Consider the following 18059-nt stretch of genomic DNA (forward strand, 5'->3'; position numbering starts at 1 on the left):
AAATTGTGATATGATTTATAATATCATTATGCTAACTTATGAATCCACCTCTGCACTATAAACTCATCATCATCTCTAAAGCATGGGTTTCTAAAGAGGGGACTTTAAATGCCATATAACCACCTCTGTGGTGTAGAGTAAAATGAATTCACATATGAATACATCCCAATGTTCACACAGAGAAAACACACACACACACACACACACGAAATCTTAATCTTTCTGAAAAGCAAACACATCCAAAGTATTATCTAGAAAATTTTCCATCTATTCTGAGCCTTTGAACATACCACAAAAATGGGATCATTGGCAGCAGAGTGTGGCAAAGCGCTTGTCCCGTTCAAGAAGGAATGAACCAAGTTATGCAGGCTCATCATTTGAGAGTCCAGGATCCCGTTTGCTTTATCAAACCCTTCCAGGGCATTCCTGAGAGAAATCAATATGTCAGCAACGATTGATAAAGGTCTCTTTTTATCGTTTCCAACCTAAATAATAGTCTTCTAACTTGAGATGGGGCAGGGAAAGGGGAAGCTCTGTCACAGCTCATTAACTGCAACTCAGTCCCAACCTTTAATAATGATCTTAATAAGGGGAGGGAACTCTTGATCACTGCTACTACTGCACTGCTCAGTGGGATTACACCTCTTTTATGTGTACTGTATGACCAATTTTTACCTTCATATCTGTCTCCCATGCCAGGCTATGAACTCTTAGAAGACACAGACTGTGTTTTCTTGTGATTTTTATTGCCAGGGATCAATACCATGCCCAGCACATGACCAGTGATCAGAAATATTTTTTGAATTAATATAAAATCTTATATTCCCATTTCTCAACTAAACAGACCTCTGGTTTGAGAGTGAGAAATAAGTATGGATGTAAATAATATTTTAAACAAAGATGAATAGGGCTTCAAAAAGGCATGATGGATAGATTCATGGTCTGTGATCAGTTATATTCAGCCTTCGAAACATATCTCCAAATTTTTCTTACCCTTGTCTTTTTCCCCTCCCCATTTTGTAGGAAATTCAAGTTGTCTTCATCCTAACTCAAGGATCCTCAGATTTAACCGTACATGGGAATCACTGAAGAAAAACACATATTTCGTGCCCCACTTTCAGAGTTTCTGGTTCAGTTGGTGTGGGCTGGGTTTCACAATCTGTCTTTCCAACCAGCTCCCAAATGATGCCCATTATGGTGGTCTAGGCACCACACCTTGATAACTACTCCTTTAACTCAAATCTATAAAGATTACACTCCATTTCAACAGCATGTTTACTACAGGAAAAAAATGAATGCATACTCCTTCTCAAACCGTCTTAGGTGTCAGCCTTTACATGACCTTGGACACTACTTGAGGTCTGTGTCTAATGCTAACGCAGACTCTGAGCTCTGCTGCACTTAGCACAGCCTCTGCGTTTACATTCAGTTTACTCCTGTCCAGCCCCAAATAACACATCAGTTGTATAATTTACACACAGTTAGAGAGACCCTGGTTTGGAAGACCATGAATCTATCCACCGTGCCTTTTTGGAGCCCCATTCATCTTTGTTTAAAATCTTATTTACATCCGTACTTATTCCTTACAATTCTTAAAGTCTTTTTAGAGGGAGAGAATTATTAGTTGGCCTTTAAATTTCAAGTATTTTAATGTCATTGCTGTGCTATAATTTGAGTTGAATTTAGTCTGTAATACTCCTCGGAGATCTTAGACCTCACTGTTACGGTCTATGGCTGATAAATTTAAAAGAAAAGAAAAAGAAAGAGCACGAGCAAATGTTTTTAAATACTATATTTAATGAAGTACCCTGGTTCTGAAGACAGTGCTTATATATGTGCCATAATTAGAAATACAAAAGATGGTTTTGAATAGCTAAGTTAGAAGATATTAAAACCACACTACCCATTAGAGTGGGTGGATGATGAGTTTCCTAACAGTGGCCCCTTGTTATCCTTGCTCATCAAGCCCTTACTTAGCTTTGTAAATGACTCCCAACACTGGATTTCCTTCCAGTTCATTACAACCACAGGCATGAAAATCTAAAATATTGTAAACTGCCAGTCTAACAGAGCTCAGAGCACCAACCTGAAGCTGAAGGTAGAGTTCTGGAAGAAAGGGGGATTGTCAAACTTCTTGAGAGACAGACAATCTTGCACGTCTTTTAAAGTTGGCAATTTCTCACTGTTTCTTCCCACTTGATTTCTTCTCAACAGACCTTCGGAGGTTCCGTTACACAGGGTGACCCGGCGGTTATAATCATCTAGGCTAAGGGTTGTAAGGAGAGTGAAAATAGTATGTTTTAATTTGTGGCTACTATCATAACTTTGGGCCAAGCAAACCAAGCAAAAACTTAGTCATAATAAAATCTTATTATAGTTACCTTACAAGGGTCAAAAATATGTGGTAAAAGTACTATCTCCAAAAGTAATTACGGATTAAAGAGTTTCAAAAAACCAGATGCATAAAATATGCATATATATATGAAGATAAAGTACCATTCCGTTGGAAAGTAAGAAAGTTTATAAGCAAGATGGTGACTCCTAGGAGGTGCATTTGAATGATGAGTAACTGAAGAGAGAGCAGGGTGACCTGTTTTATACCCAGCTAAGCTAGTGTTGGCAGAAATGGCTGCATAAGGCTAGGAGAACATTTTAGGCAAACTGAAGGCAAATGAAGGCCACCGGAGTAAAAACAGACAAAACTAGGTAGAGGAGAGATATTAAGAAAAAAGTTGCATGAGAAAGTGTTCCAAGATGGCAGGGATAGCTATGTGGTAAACACAGAGGCTGAGAAGGTTCCACACCCATAAAAGATTACACTTTACAAGTTTGTTGTGGCCTAGAATTCCACCAGTAGAGCATTATTTCATTGCAGGAGATAAAATATCAAAGATGTTTCTGTGTGGGTTTTAATGGGTAAGGGGATAGTCCTGGGTCTGTGAGAATAGAATCAGTGCACACGTGAGGATGAAAGAGGCCAGTACCGAAAAACAAGGTAGAAAGGCCTCCAAGGCAGCATTTCCCAAGTGTGTGCCAGTGACACAGTCTGTGAAGTAAGTGTGTCAGAGTTGGGTGAGTTTAGGCTCCCTCTAAGAGTACACTTCCATAGGAAAGTCTCGGAGATGTTCTAAAATGTAAAACCTTTGTAACTCAGCATTCCTTAAATGTGTTTGATTGGACCACCTATTAATTCCCCAAGGAGCTATGAGAAATGGGGCTTTATGGGAGGGATTATGGCATCATGTCAAAAAGCACTTCTTACATCCCTGCATGTTGTAGGGCACTCTCCAGAGGGCTGCAGGAAAAGCTCAGAATGGAGGAGACAGGATCCCTGCCAGCTTGACCTGCACCCCTGCAGACACGTGCACACCCACACTGGGGGTGTTGACAAGGAAGCTCGATGCCATGGAGCAAGAGAAAGACACAGGGTGGAGGAGCTAGAGCAGTCTGGTTAAAAACAGGAGGATTTGGAGGAAACAGGTGAATAAAGGAAGGCAGAAGAGCCTTGTGGGGAATTTTTACTGAGATGTGTGCCAGGGAAAAGAAACCAATCTAAGGGATCATGGAGGACAGGGTTCCCCACGTGCGGCAGGTTGCTCATCTGCTTATGTGTTCTTCAGTATTTCAGAGATCATTCTCCCCTGCCCCATCCCTGGTCCCTCTCAGCTCACCATCGCCCGATGGTCCAGCCATACAAGACTGCTTCCAGAGACTTCTATAGCTTCATACATAATGTTCCCTCCGCCTAGGACACACTCACCACCCCACCCTACATCTGCTTAAGGTCTGTGCCTCCGTATCTTAGAGGATTTCCCTGCCTCTCTTCTTGGCTTTCCACTTATACCTATCATGATACTTTTCATGCTGTATTGTAATTTGTTTACACACGATCTGCCTTTGTAAACATAAAACCATAGTCAAATGGGAAGCTCTTTTATCCATCCTTATATTGCCAGTACTATTTCGCTGCTTGGAATATGATCAGTGCTTAAGAATGTTTGGCTGAATGCAGAAACTACTTCTAATTTTAAAAACAGTTGATCTAGGGGCGCCTGGGGGGGGGGGGGGCTCCGTTGGTTGAGCATCTGACTCTTGATTTGGGCCTGGGTCATGATCTCACAGTTCGTGGGATTGAGCCTCGCATCTGGCTTTGCGCCGACAGTGTGGAACCTGCTTGGGGTTCTATCTCTCCCTCTGGGCCTCTCTCCTGCTCGTGCTCTCCCTCTTTCTCTCACTCTCAAAATAAATAAACATTAAAAAAAAGAAGAAAACACTTGATCTAGAAATTATGACCAAGCACATTCAATTCCATACCTGCATTTTTTTTTTATTAAGGGGCTTAGAATTTTTAAAAATCCTACCTCCTTCAGGAAAATAATTTTCAGCAACACGGAAACAGAACTCAACACACATTAGAAATGGAAATATAAAGTGCCTCTCCATCTCTCAGACATAAGAAAATGTGGTCTCTGTATTTCCATTGCAGGTATATATGCCATTACCTATCACAGATAACTTCCCAGCTGGAGAATCTTGAGTTCTGACTAATTAGAGTTGGATCATCTTGTCTTGCTGCCCCAAACAGCTGGTCTGTGCACACGTCACACTCGTTCTTTCCAGTGGCAAAGTTCCAGTAGGGCAAAGCAAAGGACTCGTTGCCAATAAGGCGCTAAAAGCAAAGGGCAAGCCTAGTTATTTAACTCATAGTATCAAATACAACAAGAAAGCATGGAAAGCAAAGACTGTTATGGGTCTTGACCAAATGCAAAATTAAAAGTACCCAATGCATAGTTTTGACCAACCTGGAGATCCCTTTCCAGCCACAGCAAATGGTACCGGTGCCAGGTAACGAAGGCGGGTCCTTGGTGTGAGAAGTCTATGGCCTTGTATGGGCGCCCTGGTCCTAAAGCAATTGGGAAACATGCTAAAGATCGTGGAATAGAATGTTTCAAATGTCAAACCCTTACCCCATTGGGATGGGTCTACAGAGCCAATAAGTCCATGCTGTTTTAATTGAAAAAAAATTGTTTGGTTTTGTCATTTATCCCTCTGAAAGCAACAACAGCAACAACAGAACAATTTCGGAAGTGACTAACACTTTTAGGATAAATTCTCCTTCATCTCTCAGAAGTTTGATTGTCAACAGAGATCGAGAGAAATTCAGGTCACTTTCAGCTTTGAGAGCCCTGACATATATTTAATTTTTAAGCCACATTTCATTAAGATGAAATAAAGGTATCCAAAGGAATAGACCACGAAGCCCTCAATGAAATACGTTTTCAAAAGACATTTATCAACCTGTTCCTTATAAATGCACACATTCATAAGGGAGGGATTAATTAATAGTAAAGTAACTTCAACTGCACTTAGTCCTAATTCAGGCGTTTATGAAACTGGGAAGAACTTTCTGTTCTTTTGGGTTTTGCCTCAGCCATTGATCAGTTAAAACCACTAGCTGACAAGCATGGTCACCAAGACTAGAAGAGAGAGAAATACATCCAAACCAATTTGGCTGGCCATTGGAACTGCCAATTGTAGTGAAAAGCTGCGGGCAATTTAATGACCTCCTTACTGCCTGTTCTATGCTTCTTCGTCTTTCATAACAGCTTTTAGTGGTTATGTAGAAACTTTAGCTAACTTTAGTTCTTTTTCAAAGTGCCTATCATAACTTCAGAAAGCTGAACAGACACAAATATAAATTTAATTCCTAGATCCAGCCAGAAATTATAGTCTTCTGTCCCTCCAGAGAGACTACTCTTTCATAAAGCAAAAATTCCTCAGAGTGATGACAGGAAAACTACACAGGTTTAGAGCCAGAAGAGCCTCCTTATCTATCGATAAAGAAAGACAAATGCTTACCCGAGAGCAAGATTTTAAAGGACTCACACTGAGGAAAGAATGGTTGTCACGGATGATGGCTACATCATCCTTTTTAAGTGTGTCAATTCAGAACGCAATTTAATATTCCCCAAACTAATGACGCAAAATCCAGCAATAGGGAACCAGTGATAAATCCAAAGACAGGCAATTCCCATGGGAATCTGACTATGCAAAGTGAACTTGATGTCTTCATGTGCCCTGACCCTAACCAGGGACCCCAAAAGTGGGGGTGATAGGTAGAGCCAATCTTTCAGAACTGCACCGAGCAGAACTCAGAATGGATTCACACCCCCCTGGAATGTACTGATGTCTGCGGCATTCACTGACTCAATCCCAGCTGGAGTACACCATATTATGGGCACCATGAATGATGATGATCTGAAAGTCTAAAGACTAACACATGCGAGTTTAATGAAACGCACTCTCTCCGCACACTCTAATTCTGCACAGAGAAGCGTCATGTGCTTTAGCACATGTTCAGTTAATTCCTCTAATTTGAAGAAAAAGGTCAGAGAGGGCTTCCATGGCCAGATTTAGAATGTTTTCTTCTGGAATCAAAAGGAATTTGCCTCCTCCGCCCCACCGACTCTTGCCTTTGAGGGGAAATAGCTTCACAGAGGAGAGTTTAGACTTTGAACCCAAAACACGAACTCCAGGAGAAAACGTTTTTGAAAGTCAGCCAACGAACTGGTAGAAACTGCTCCACCCCAACTTCAGGCAGCATTTTGATAATCTGATGACTTTCATAAGCCTAACCCTTCCCTAAAGGTTGTTCTCTTGTTAATTCACCTGCCTGATTACTTCCTGCCCATCCACCCCCAGCCCCAAACCTATAGGAATATACCCTAAACTAAGGGGAAAACCCACCTAATAATGTATCTCTCACAGAGTAATAATGGAGCCACACAAAGAAATCATAAATGCTGGAGTTGGCGATCTGTGGCTGGGTCCCGTTGGGCCCCAGGAGGCCGAGCCAGTGTTGTGTGGTGATCACATAGTCAGGGTGTGTGGTGTTCTTTGCGAGGTCTAAGGCGTCCAAGAACTGCTCTCTCTCCTGAAGAGTCAAGGAATGGATATTCTTCCGAACAACAAGGGGTTTCCTTTCGTTGCAATCATGGCCGGTCCAGCCAAACCTGCAGAATCCACAGTGGTACCCATAAAAATGTCCTGGTTTATATTCAAAAGAAAAAAAGAAAAAGGAGAGACAGAAGAGGAAGTCAGTTTATGTAACATGGAAGAAATTTCTGAATCTGAACACTGGGATAGTGAGGAGAAACTGAAGGTGTTTACAAGAAGGCAAGGAAAACCGATTTCCTTCCCTTATTCTCCTCTTGAAATGTTGCTATCTCCAAGTGAACCGAGTGCTAGAGAGTTTTGTAGAAATAGCCCCCGCAGGGGCGCCTGGGTGGCTCAGTCAGTTAAGCCTCTGACTCTTGGTTTCGTCTCAGGTCATGATCTCACGGTTGGTGAGTTCAAGCCCCAAGTGGGGCTCTGTGCCCTGACATCGTGGAGCCTGCTTGGGATTCTGTCTCTTCCTCTCCCCGTCTCACATGCGTGCTCGTGCACCCTCTCTCTCTCTCTCTCTCAAAACAAACAAACAAAAAGAAATACTCCCAGCAAAAAAACAGAATATGAAAGGCGTCACATGCTGTTACAGGTGGACTGTGTCCCTTCAAAATCCATAAGTTGAAGTCCTCACCCCCAGTTCCTCAGTGATGACTGTATTTGGAGCTAGAGTCTCCAAAGAGGTAATTAAGTTAAAATGAGGTCATTAGGTGGCCCCTATTCCAACACGACTAGTGTCCTCGTAAGAAGAGGAAATTCAAACGGCAATAGGTACAGAGAGACCATATGAAGACACAGGGAGAAGACAGCTGCGTACGTAACAGGAGAGAGACCTCAGAAGAATCTAACCCTGACAACGCCTGGGACTTTGGGCCTCCAGACGGCAGGACGGTGAGTTTCTGTTTGCCACCCAGTCCGTGGCACTCTGTTACTGCAGTCCTAACAAACTAATACACATGTGCCACCTTCCAAGCTCTCCTTCCTCTCATGCAGGCGTCCCCCCACCCCGGGTCCCCCCCATGCCCCCACCCCCAGGCTGCACAGCCATCTCGGACATGCACGCTACTGAACCCCGCCTTACACGTGCACGCTGCTGAGCCCCGCTATCCTGTGGCACTCACAGATGGGCCGACCCAGCGTGGTTCACTGATTTAGAGAAGGAAGGGAATATACACCAAGCTCAGGGCAGAACCCAAATAAATAAGCTGGTTGCCAGGAATTCAGGTGAAATCTAACATTAACAAAGCTGGTTTATTTCACAAAGGAGACAGAGTTAAGACAAAATCAATGGAGCCTGGCAGGTCATAAAGGTGAATTAGCTGCCATGATATCGAGACGTGCAAACCACTGCAGGGCTCCCCGTCTGTGGCACAAATGTCTCTGCTTTATCAACCCAGGGAATGAGCACTAGTCCTATGAGCTGAAGAGTTTTCTGATCAGCGTCTACAGTTGAAATTATTTCAGCTTGTTCTTGACTTTGCCCTTTTTAGCCTCGATTATTGCCTTTGGTATGACCAACACCTCATTCCCTAGGTGGTGGTAAGTTAGAGGGTAAATGTTGTAATATTTCTGGAGCAAAATGTTGAAGCAAAAGGGGATCATAATGCTTATCTCCCAGGGCATTAGAGGGGTTAGAGAAAGCATTAATGTGGGAGACCAACTCTGCTCCCCTGCCCCTCCTCCCCCTCCTCTTCCCCCTACTCCTCCTCTCCTCCTATTCCCCGTCCTCCCAGACCTTTTTACTTGCTTCCCGCTCTACCTGAAGCACTTTTCCCTCATCATCTCTTTAAATTCCTCTTTGCCTGGTTATCTACTACTGTTTTCAGCCTCACAGCGGGTGGTCTACGAGGTCATCCTTGACTGTACATGTCAAGGTCAGATGTTTCTGCACTGAGCAACCCTGGTACCACATATTCCCCTTTCATTGCATTTATCACAATTATTGACTTGCTTCAGAGACAGGCAGCTAGAAGGCAGTTATCCTGCTGTCTAAGCCTGTGGCTGGCCTTGTACAAAATGACTGTTGAAGAAATAAGAAAAATATAAAGCCAAATTATCACAATGTACACTTTAAAAATCATACACTTTCGGGCACCTGGGTGGCTCAGTCAGTTGAGCGTCCAACTCTTGATTTCAGCTCAGGTCATGATCCCAGGGTTGTGGGAGTGAGCCCTCTGTTGGTCTCCACGCTCAGTGTGGAGCCTGCTTAAGATTCTCCCCCACTCCTCTATCTCTTTCTTTCTCTCTCTCTGCCCCCTCCCCAGCTCACGCTCTTTTTCTCTCAATAAAATAAAATAAAACAAAATAAAATAAAACAGAATGAAATAAAATGAAAATTGTACACTTTTATTTGTAGTCATATCTCAATAAAGTTGAATTTCTTTTGAAAAATAATTAAAAACAAAAGCGTATGAAGCATGTAGTAAATAATCCAATACAAGTAAAATTTCCTCTTCCTCTTTCTCCCTATCCTTCTGGATTAAAAGGAAAAGCAAGCCCGGTAAATCATTTGGATGAACTATAAATACCAAAACAGAGGTAAGTAAAAAATATTATGACCAGAGTAGAGACAGGATTATTTGAATTTCTAAAGAAAAAGAAAAATTTACAATAGCATGAAACAAAATGATTAGCACTTGTGCTGCATAAGAAAAAAATGCACAGGCCTCCTTTTCTATTAACCCAATGGATTTTTTAATGTTTACTTATTTTTGAGAGACAGAGAGTGCAAGTGGGGGAAGGGCAGAGAGAGACGGAGACAGGATCCAAAGCAGGCTCTGTGACCTGAGCCGAAGTCTGACAGTTAACCACTGAGCCACCCAGGTGCCCCTACACAATGCATTTTTTGATGGTTAAAGAAAATGTTGTTAAAAATATTATAAGTAGGAAGAATTTCTTAAGGTAATTTATTTGGGTTCTATGCTCCTTGTAACATACAAAATATCCTGTCTATACTCGCATAGTTCAGTTATCTGTATGTTTTAACACTGTATGAGAACATAAATAAAAAATACTAAAAAGAAAAAATCCTACTAGTCCCAAGACCAAAACATGTTTTTGAATGGTTTCAATTAAATTTACAAGTTAAATTTACATTGTCAAGTGAAGTTAAAGTTTACACGGATTACTAGAGTGAAGCTCTTAAATACAAATTACTTATAAATATTTATTGAGCAACTAGTATAGTCCCAGATGCTAAACAACATATTCCAGGGTTATTTTCCCCTAGGGTACCTACTAAAATTGTAGATCTGTTTCAAAACACCTTTGATTACAACGTATCACCTTCTCTGGCAACGCTCACAGGATTAGAGTATCTTTTGAGGAGTGAATGAAAAAACTGCATCCAAAAAATACTAAATATCCAACTTTCCAGCTATTTCCCTATAGGCAGATGATTGGAGATGAATATGTAGTCACAGCTTTACAATAGGAGAGTGAGTCCCTCCTTCAAAATGCTAAGGAATAACACACCTAAATTTTCTAATAATTCAAGACATTTCTACATTTAAATGCATAAAACTTGTCTTTGAGTTTTATTGAAATTGAGTAATTCATAACTTATGCCATGAGTTGTAATATTCCTGCACTTCCCTTACCACAATTATTTTTGGTTGCTAGAAACAAAATTATCAATAACTAATTATCTCCCCCATTTTTCATTCAACAGATAATTTATTAACACCTACTCCCTAAAGGGCAGGCAGAACTCAGCATGCCTCTCTCTGGGCTCCCAACTTGGTACGTTCAGAGAAGCTGCCATGCTTTGTAACTTTGGACTTAACTTCTCCAGACCTGTCATACTGGGATAAGAGCTCTACTTCATAGAGTTCTTACGGGAAACAAGGATGTTAATATATCGAGCACTTAGAACAGTGCCTGCTACAGAGTAAGTTCTATATTAAGTGTCATTATTAGTAGATGCCACTTAACAAGCAGTATTGGAACTATTTGTCTTCCTGTCTGTCTTCTCCATCCGCTACACTATGGGCACCTTCAAAATCATGTTGGGTTTTCTTCCCTCTTTGTACCTGAAGGGTCTAGCATAACTGGTGCTACATAAACATCAGTTGGGCGGGTAATGAATGAATCAATGAGTAATTGCATAAAAAGCATTAGGCACTAGGAGATACAAATGCAAATAAGGTACAATGCCACCATTCAGGAGATGAAGGACATTGGGGGGATGGGCTAAATGGGTGGGGGGTATTAAGGAGTGCACTTGGGATGAGCACTGGGTATCGTAAGTAAGTGATGAATCACTGGTCGGACTCCTGAAACCAATACTACGCTGTATGTTAACTGATTTGAATTTAAACAAAAACTTGGAATAAGTAAATAATAAAACAGAGGGGAAAAAAGAGGGAGGATGTGTGCGCAGTGAAACACCAACGCAAGTCTAACTACGGGAAAAGTGAAAACGGAGGAACAACCCAAACACCACAGAACACAAAAGACAAAATGATGAATTCTGACTCAGGAGACCAGAGCTGTTTCACAATTATGTTGAGCAAAGACGTTGCTTATTACAAAGCCATAGTTGCCTCTGAAAAGCAACACAGAGGTCCTAATTTTCCCAATAAGAAAGAATTGGGGTGGGGGGGGGGGAGGGGGGAGATGGGTGAAGGGGATTAAGAAGTACAGACTTCAAGTTACAAAATAAGTAAGTCATGGGGATGTCATGGACGGCATGAGGAATATAGTCAACGTTATTGTATTAACTTTCATTTTGTAGTCTAGGCAACTGTAGGATCACTATGTTGTACACCTAAAGCTAATATATTATATATCAACTGTACCCCAATAAGTAAAAAAAGAAACCATCTGTCTGCATCTGAGCTCACCTATAACCCAGAAATGTATTCAGTAAAAAAATTCCTTTTCCAGCATATCTCCCAAAGCTCTGCAGTCAGACCCCTTTGATGTTTTGAGCTTCTAAACCTGGTCTAAAGAATTCGTTAAAATGCTGACGACAACTGAAAAATGAAACAACAGGACAGCCCAGCACACAAAATATTTATGTTTCTAATTTAGATTCCCTAGTGGTATCTTACATCAATTTAACCTGAGTTCATTTTTTCCCCTAATCTACCAATAGCAGCAACAAAAAATAGAAGAAGATGGGCCTTTTAGAAAAGATTGCATTATCTTACTGGAAAATGGAGAGGGGAAAAAAAATGAAAGGGTCCCTTGATACCGATCTATCTACCACTGAATACGTCCTTGGGCAAAAATTAAATTTAAAAAGACGAAGTCCTAGACCTACTTAGGACTGGGATAAAAATGGAGAGTTAGAAAAACCAAGCCATGCACGTTCCTACATGAACTGTATCAGCTCAACCTCAGACAGCCATTAGACTAAATAAGCTTAAAGACCACCGATTAGTGAATTTACAAGGAGCTCTAAATAGCCTATTCCTTTTAATTAGAGATTCTATTATTTTAATAACAATACTTCATGCTCACATACAGCCTTTCATCTACAGAGCTCAAAAAGGTTTTACAAGTGTGGTTTCATCATTATCCCCATTTTAGAGATTGGAAAATGGAGGTACTTAGTCTCGTGTACAAACAAGAAGCTCTCAGACAACAGTTCAAAAACTATTCGCTGTGCATGTTTTCCAAAAGTCCAAACACACAGCTGCAATTGCTATGTTCTAAGACTCGTAAGGTGAAAAGCTAGCGCCATCTTCTCCTGAAATTCAGCTCTTCCTCACCACTAAATTTGGCAACTTTTTGGTTTCCATGTATCCCTACAGAGAATAGAGAAGTTCTCTCCAGAGAACTCGAACACGTAATTTAGGGGTTTTTCCCCCTTCAGAGTTTGTTTTTATTTCTCTTTCCTGGGTTAATATCATTTACCAGCTACGATTTCGTGAAGACTATGGGGTATTTTTTTAGTTTTTAACTTTATTTTATGGGGGTAAGAATATTTAACATGAAATCTACACCCTTTACCACATTTTTAGGTGTCTAGTACATTATTGTTGACCCTTGGTAAATGTGGTACAGTAGCTTATTCATCTTGCGTAACTGAAACTTTGTGTCCGTTGACTAGTAACTCTCTGTTTCTCACTCCCCAGGCCCCTGGTAACTACCATTCCACTCTTTGATTTTATGAATTTGAGTATTTTAGATACCTCACAAAAGTAGAATAGTAGCCCATTTGTATTTCTGTGACTACTTCATTTCCTTGGTATAATGCCCCCTAGGTTCATCAATGTTATCACGTATTGTGTGATTTCCTTCTTTTTTAAGATGGAATAGTATTCAGTTGGACGTATGTACCACTTGGCTAAAATGCAGAGAAATTGGAATCCTTGAACACTATTGGTGGGAATGCAAAATGGTGCAGCCACTGTGGAAAAAGCAATATGGAGTTTCCTCAAAAAATTAAAAACAGAACTACCATACGATCCAGTAATTCCACTTCTGGGTATTTATCCAAAAGAATGAAAATCAGGATCTTGTAGAGATACTAGCATCCCCGTGTCTATTACACCACTGCTTTCAAGAGCCAAGATGTGGAAAAAATCTAAATGTCCATTGACAGGTCAATGATGCATCTAATTTTCCATTGCATTAACAAAGTTCAGGGTCATCAATAGACCGCTTTCCATAGCTAAACTACATCTCTTTTTTTAATAACCTTTGAGTGACCTAGAAGAATCCCAGGATCCCTATTTACAAAAAGCTATGAGGATACCAGAGAGGAGGGCTTCTGGGTGTTCAAGGTCAGGTTTAGATTCTGAAGACTGCCTCCGAAACCACAAAAACTTCCCTTGGAAGACAAGCAACTCACTCTGGGGGGAGAATAAGCTGAATGAAGGTCATGTGGCTAGCTTTGGGACTCATGACACATCACAAAATGGTGATTACTGTTTATACTAAATTGGTTTCCAGCTCAGCCACTAGGACTTGGCCTGGCCAACATAAGTGGAGCCATCCAACATTCATATGGAAAGAGCTATGGTCCTCAATGAGTCTACACAGATCAAATCATGGAGGAGGAAACAAAGACCATACACACTGAGAAAACTACTTCCTTGAACTGGTCTACAGACATGTGATGTCCTTACTGTCTGGACTTATAGGCCAAACCCTGTTTCTGACCTACGCCTCTCAGGCATATGTTCATCCTCCTCAGAGCAGGAGATCTCTTTTTATGTTAGGAAGCAGGTCACTGTTACCCGAATTTCCTGTCACTTCCGGAGAACTAGTTATAGGCATTTCTTCTGGAAAGGGAAATTAAAATTACCCCTTCTATTCTGCCATTCTCTGTCCTTTCCATCCCCCTAAAAAAACCAAAAAAACAATACACAAAACAAAACACTTGCTAGCCAGGTCAAAAATATAAAGTAGATGATGATAAGAAGAAGTAAGAGTTATATGTGATTGCCTAATATCTTCTGCTCCCAGATTCTATAAATGGGGATGCCCAACCATTGTAAGCCGTGCCACTCTATCATTGGTTGGCCTAGAAATAAGTATTCTAGAAGAATTTTTGAGTCATAGACAAAGAAGTTAGTATGTAGTGTGGTTTCAATCACACAGGTAATATGAAACCTGCTGCTTCTCAGACAAAGGCCGTGAGAATCCGTGAAATAATGTCTATAGAAGCAAATGCTCAATTAGCTTAGAAAAAAAGTGGATAGTATATGTTCAATATGCTATTTAAAACTTTTGTCACAATGAATACCAGAGCCAAACCTAACGGTTGCTTTGAATCACAGAATTAGCAAGATGGCTACAAAATGATGTGTACAGCCAGAATTTTTTACAAGTTAGAAAAACTAATATCATTCCTACATTGACATCACAGTCCTTTGTACATTTCCTGAGTTTATGTTTTTATGCTCCTGCATAGCTCAATTATCTGTATTTCCTATGTGCCAGCATCATATGAGAACATGAGTGAAAAATAATAATAAAAAGGAAAGCTTCCTATGCAGCTGGATGCTGTAGAACCGTGGCCAAGGGCTTTGCTAAAGGTACCACTTGTGTTTTCTGTGTTTCAAATGCCCTGCCAGCCTTTGAGTGTTTATCACCGCTGTGCATGGCTGCTGAACACAGAGAGGCACTACTGAAAAGGATTTGGGAAGGCTCAGAAGAGCCAGAGGAATAAGAAATGCCCAGAGATTTCAAAGAAATGAGTCAAAAGAGAGACCAAGGTCTGAAAGAGGGACACGGGGCAAATCTTGAAATGCCCACATCCAACCCAGGCAAGAGCAGAAAAAGCCATTGTTATTTTATGACTCTCCTCCCCCAGCTCACTGAAGCTCGGTCCCACCACATCCCTCCAACTTTGCCCAAGTGACAACCCAAGCATAACCTTAGCTAGCAAGATGTACTCTGCTTGAGCCCCGTTCAAAACATGAGAAACACTGAGACCAGGACTGCGGAACACCTGCCTTTGACTCCTGTCTTCTAGATGCCAAGGTTACCCACCCCCTCTTCTACAAGCGCAAACCCATTTCAGAAGGAGAGGCCACCAAACCAATCTTGAAAGGACTTGCTCTGAGGTTCAAAGCTGACTCTGGAGCTCGTTAGCTTCCCCTTCCAACAGACAAGCCAATGGCATGTTGGCATGAGTTCACATAACCAGGCTTGGCCCATGGAATATTCATTTGGTTTCTATAACTAGATGTCCTAGAGGGTGTGAAAAATATAACCAAGACATCAGTCTTATCCAGTTCGTTGCCTATGAAAAACAAACTTGGCCGGCCATTTAAAGCCTGGTCTAACACTTTCAAGAGCCTCTTCTCTTTCTGAGAAGGGGCTCCCTTCCCACCTGGGGTCCCCTGACCCGGCTCAGAGCATGCCCGCGTCTTGTCCACCTGCCTCACCTCTGCATCTGCAGGTCCGGTGGAAGAACTTCCTTGGCCACCATTCTCGGTCATCCTGGTTCCGTAGGATGTAAGGACCACTCCAGGGCCTGGTGTCAGCTTGCACCTCCACGCACTGGCCCCGGCCCTCCAGATAGCCACAGATGTTGTCCGGGTCCTCACCCAGTGGCGGGCAGCACTCCTTGCTCACCAGGTTGTTCACGGTCATGCAGACCCTGGGGAACTGTGCCCAGGCTCCAGGCAGGATTCCACAGCCCAGGCAACCGAGCAAAAGCCCCCACCCAAGGGGGCTCATGGCTTTATCAGCAGAAGAACCCGCTCTTGCTTTCCACTCCCTGATTCTACTCTGCCTTTCTCCTTGTCTTCCACTCTTAAGCTCTTGAGCATTCATTCCGTTGATTTTTCGTTTTGAGGGTGAGGGAGTTGATATTGTTTTGCTTGGCGTTCTAGCGCTCTCTTCCTTAAAAAATACCTACAAAAATCGCAGAGCCCACGTGTGTACACGTGTGTACGTGCACACGCACAGACTATTTTATATGATCCAAACAGCTAAAACAAATTTAAAGCCATTAGGAGCACCTCTAACAGCCAGATTTAATGAGGGTAGCGCTTCTCACCATCTTTCCCCCGTTAAATCAGGCTTTGTCTAATTGAGTTAATTTACGGGGTACTGCAGTCATCCTACTTATTATACTGGTATTTCTAAACCCCCTCCTTTCCTCTTTAGCCCGTAACTTTAATTGCCTTGAACTCAGTTCAAAAGCCAAACACCGTGCTGCCTTTATTCTATCTGGCTTGCCAAACCACGGGGCCTTGTGAGGTTTGTTGTAAGGGCTGGGAGAAGCCATCATTAGGGGGATTAGTATTAGAGAAACCCTCATTGTTAGCACATGACCCGAAGTGCATAATGAAGTCCATACAGTTGCTGGCTTTGTCTCAAAAGGGCAAAACCATCTTCATTATCTGGGCTCATGTGCCCCGGCCAAACTTGTGACCTCAGACTTCCCGGGGAGTCAGTAGATGCAGTGAGTTCCTCGTTGTTGTTAAAAGGCCTTTACAGACAAGCGCGCATAGCTAACTACAATTCACTCCTGACTACTCGCTGACGTGCTGGAAAGACCACTACAGGAGGTCACACAACTTCAGAAATAAAGAAACATTTATTTAGGGCTGACGTACAAGGAATTGCTTTGTTCCACAATTAAGGGCCCTCTTCCCTCCAAATAAGAATGTACTATTCTCCTATTCAGCACATCGAGGCAGCAGATTTTGAAAAATTACACAAAGTAGCATGCCACCAGAAATTCAAAATTATAATGATCTGATTGTAAGGAAGGCAGTGGAACAATTTGGAGCCAGGGGTGGCAAGGGGCAGCTTTTGATTTATCTTAAAGTTAAGCATTGTCAAACTTCAACCTAGAACACAATGCCTCCCCCGTGCTCCTGAGGGCAGCGAGGGGAGCATCCTATCAATAATGATGGCTACTGTTAGAGCCTCTGTTTACCCCTTCGTGGTGGAAACAGGACTGACTTGCTGCCCTAAGAGTCTGTGTAGACAGCCAATGTGACACTGCTTCAGACAGTTTCTAAGAATACTTTATATTTGGGCATAAAGATACAGAACGTTCCGAAGAAAATTCCTAAGGTTAAATTTTTTTTTTTTTTTTTTAAGAAGGAGAGAGCACGGGAGAGGGGCAGGGAGCGAGCGAGAGAGAGAGAGAGAGAGAGAGAGAGAGAATCTTAAGCAGACTCCACACTCAGTGCAGAGTCAGACACAGGGCTCAATCCTACAACCCTGGGATCATGACCTGGGCTGAAATCAAGAGTCAGACGCATAACCAATTAAGCCACCCAGGGGCCCCTAAAACAATTTTTGTATAGATGTTCCTCCCCTGTGTATTTCTGTGTCATGCCCTTGACATTGTGACTAAGTAGCAGTTCTCATCTCTGACTACACACCAATGCCAGCCAACCACCCAAGACCACGGAAGCAGAATGTCTGAGGGTGTGGCCAGGGCAGTATTTGCTATATGTTCTCTAAGCCGTATTCATGTGCAGCCACAGTAGAAAACCGCAGGGTTAGAATAAAGCACAGTTCCTGAAGAAATGTTGGAACTGAGTCAGCTGAGGGACTCCATGTGTGTTAGTTTCCTGGGGCTGCCTTAACAATTTACCACAAACATAGTGGCTTAAAATAACAGATTTATTCTCTCATAATTCTGAGGGCAGAAGTCCAAAATCAATGTGTTTATGAAGCTGTATTCTTTG

At 42.0% G+C, this 18059-nt stretch overlaps 1 protein-coding gene across 1 annotated transcript in view; it reads right to left on the reverse strand.

Moving 5' to 3' along the window:
- The window catches only part of DCT (dopachrome tautomerase), a 34956-nt gene extending 18339 nt beyond the window's left edge, over positions 1 to 16617 (reverse strand). The window contains exons 1-6 of the mRNA XM_043581561.1: positions 15792 to 16617; positions 6748 to 7047; positions 4803 to 4903; positions 4503 to 4669; positions 2087 to 2266; positions 291 to 426 (exon numbers count right to left, since the gene is read on the reverse strand). Of these exons, the coding sequence (XP_043437496.1) occupies positions 291 to 426; positions 2087 to 2266; positions 4503 to 4669; positions 4803 to 4903; positions 6748 to 7047; positions 15792 to 16182 (1275 nt within the window). The 5' untranslated portion in view covers positions 16183 to 16617. The remainder of the gene's footprint in view (positions 1 to 290; positions 427 to 2086; positions 2267 to 4502; positions 4670 to 4802; positions 4904 to 6747; positions 7048 to 15791) is intronic.
- Between the last annotated feature and the right edge of the window lie 1442 nt (positions 16618 to 18059).

This window comes from Prionailurus bengalensis, chromosome A1, assembly GCF_016509475.1.
Source record: "Prionailurus bengalensis isolate Pbe53 chromosome A1, Fcat_Pben_1.1_paternal_pri, whole genome shotgun sequence".
Taxonomy (NCBI): Eukaryota; Metazoa; Chordata; class Mammalia; order Carnivora; family Felidae; genus Prionailurus; species Prionailurus bengalensis.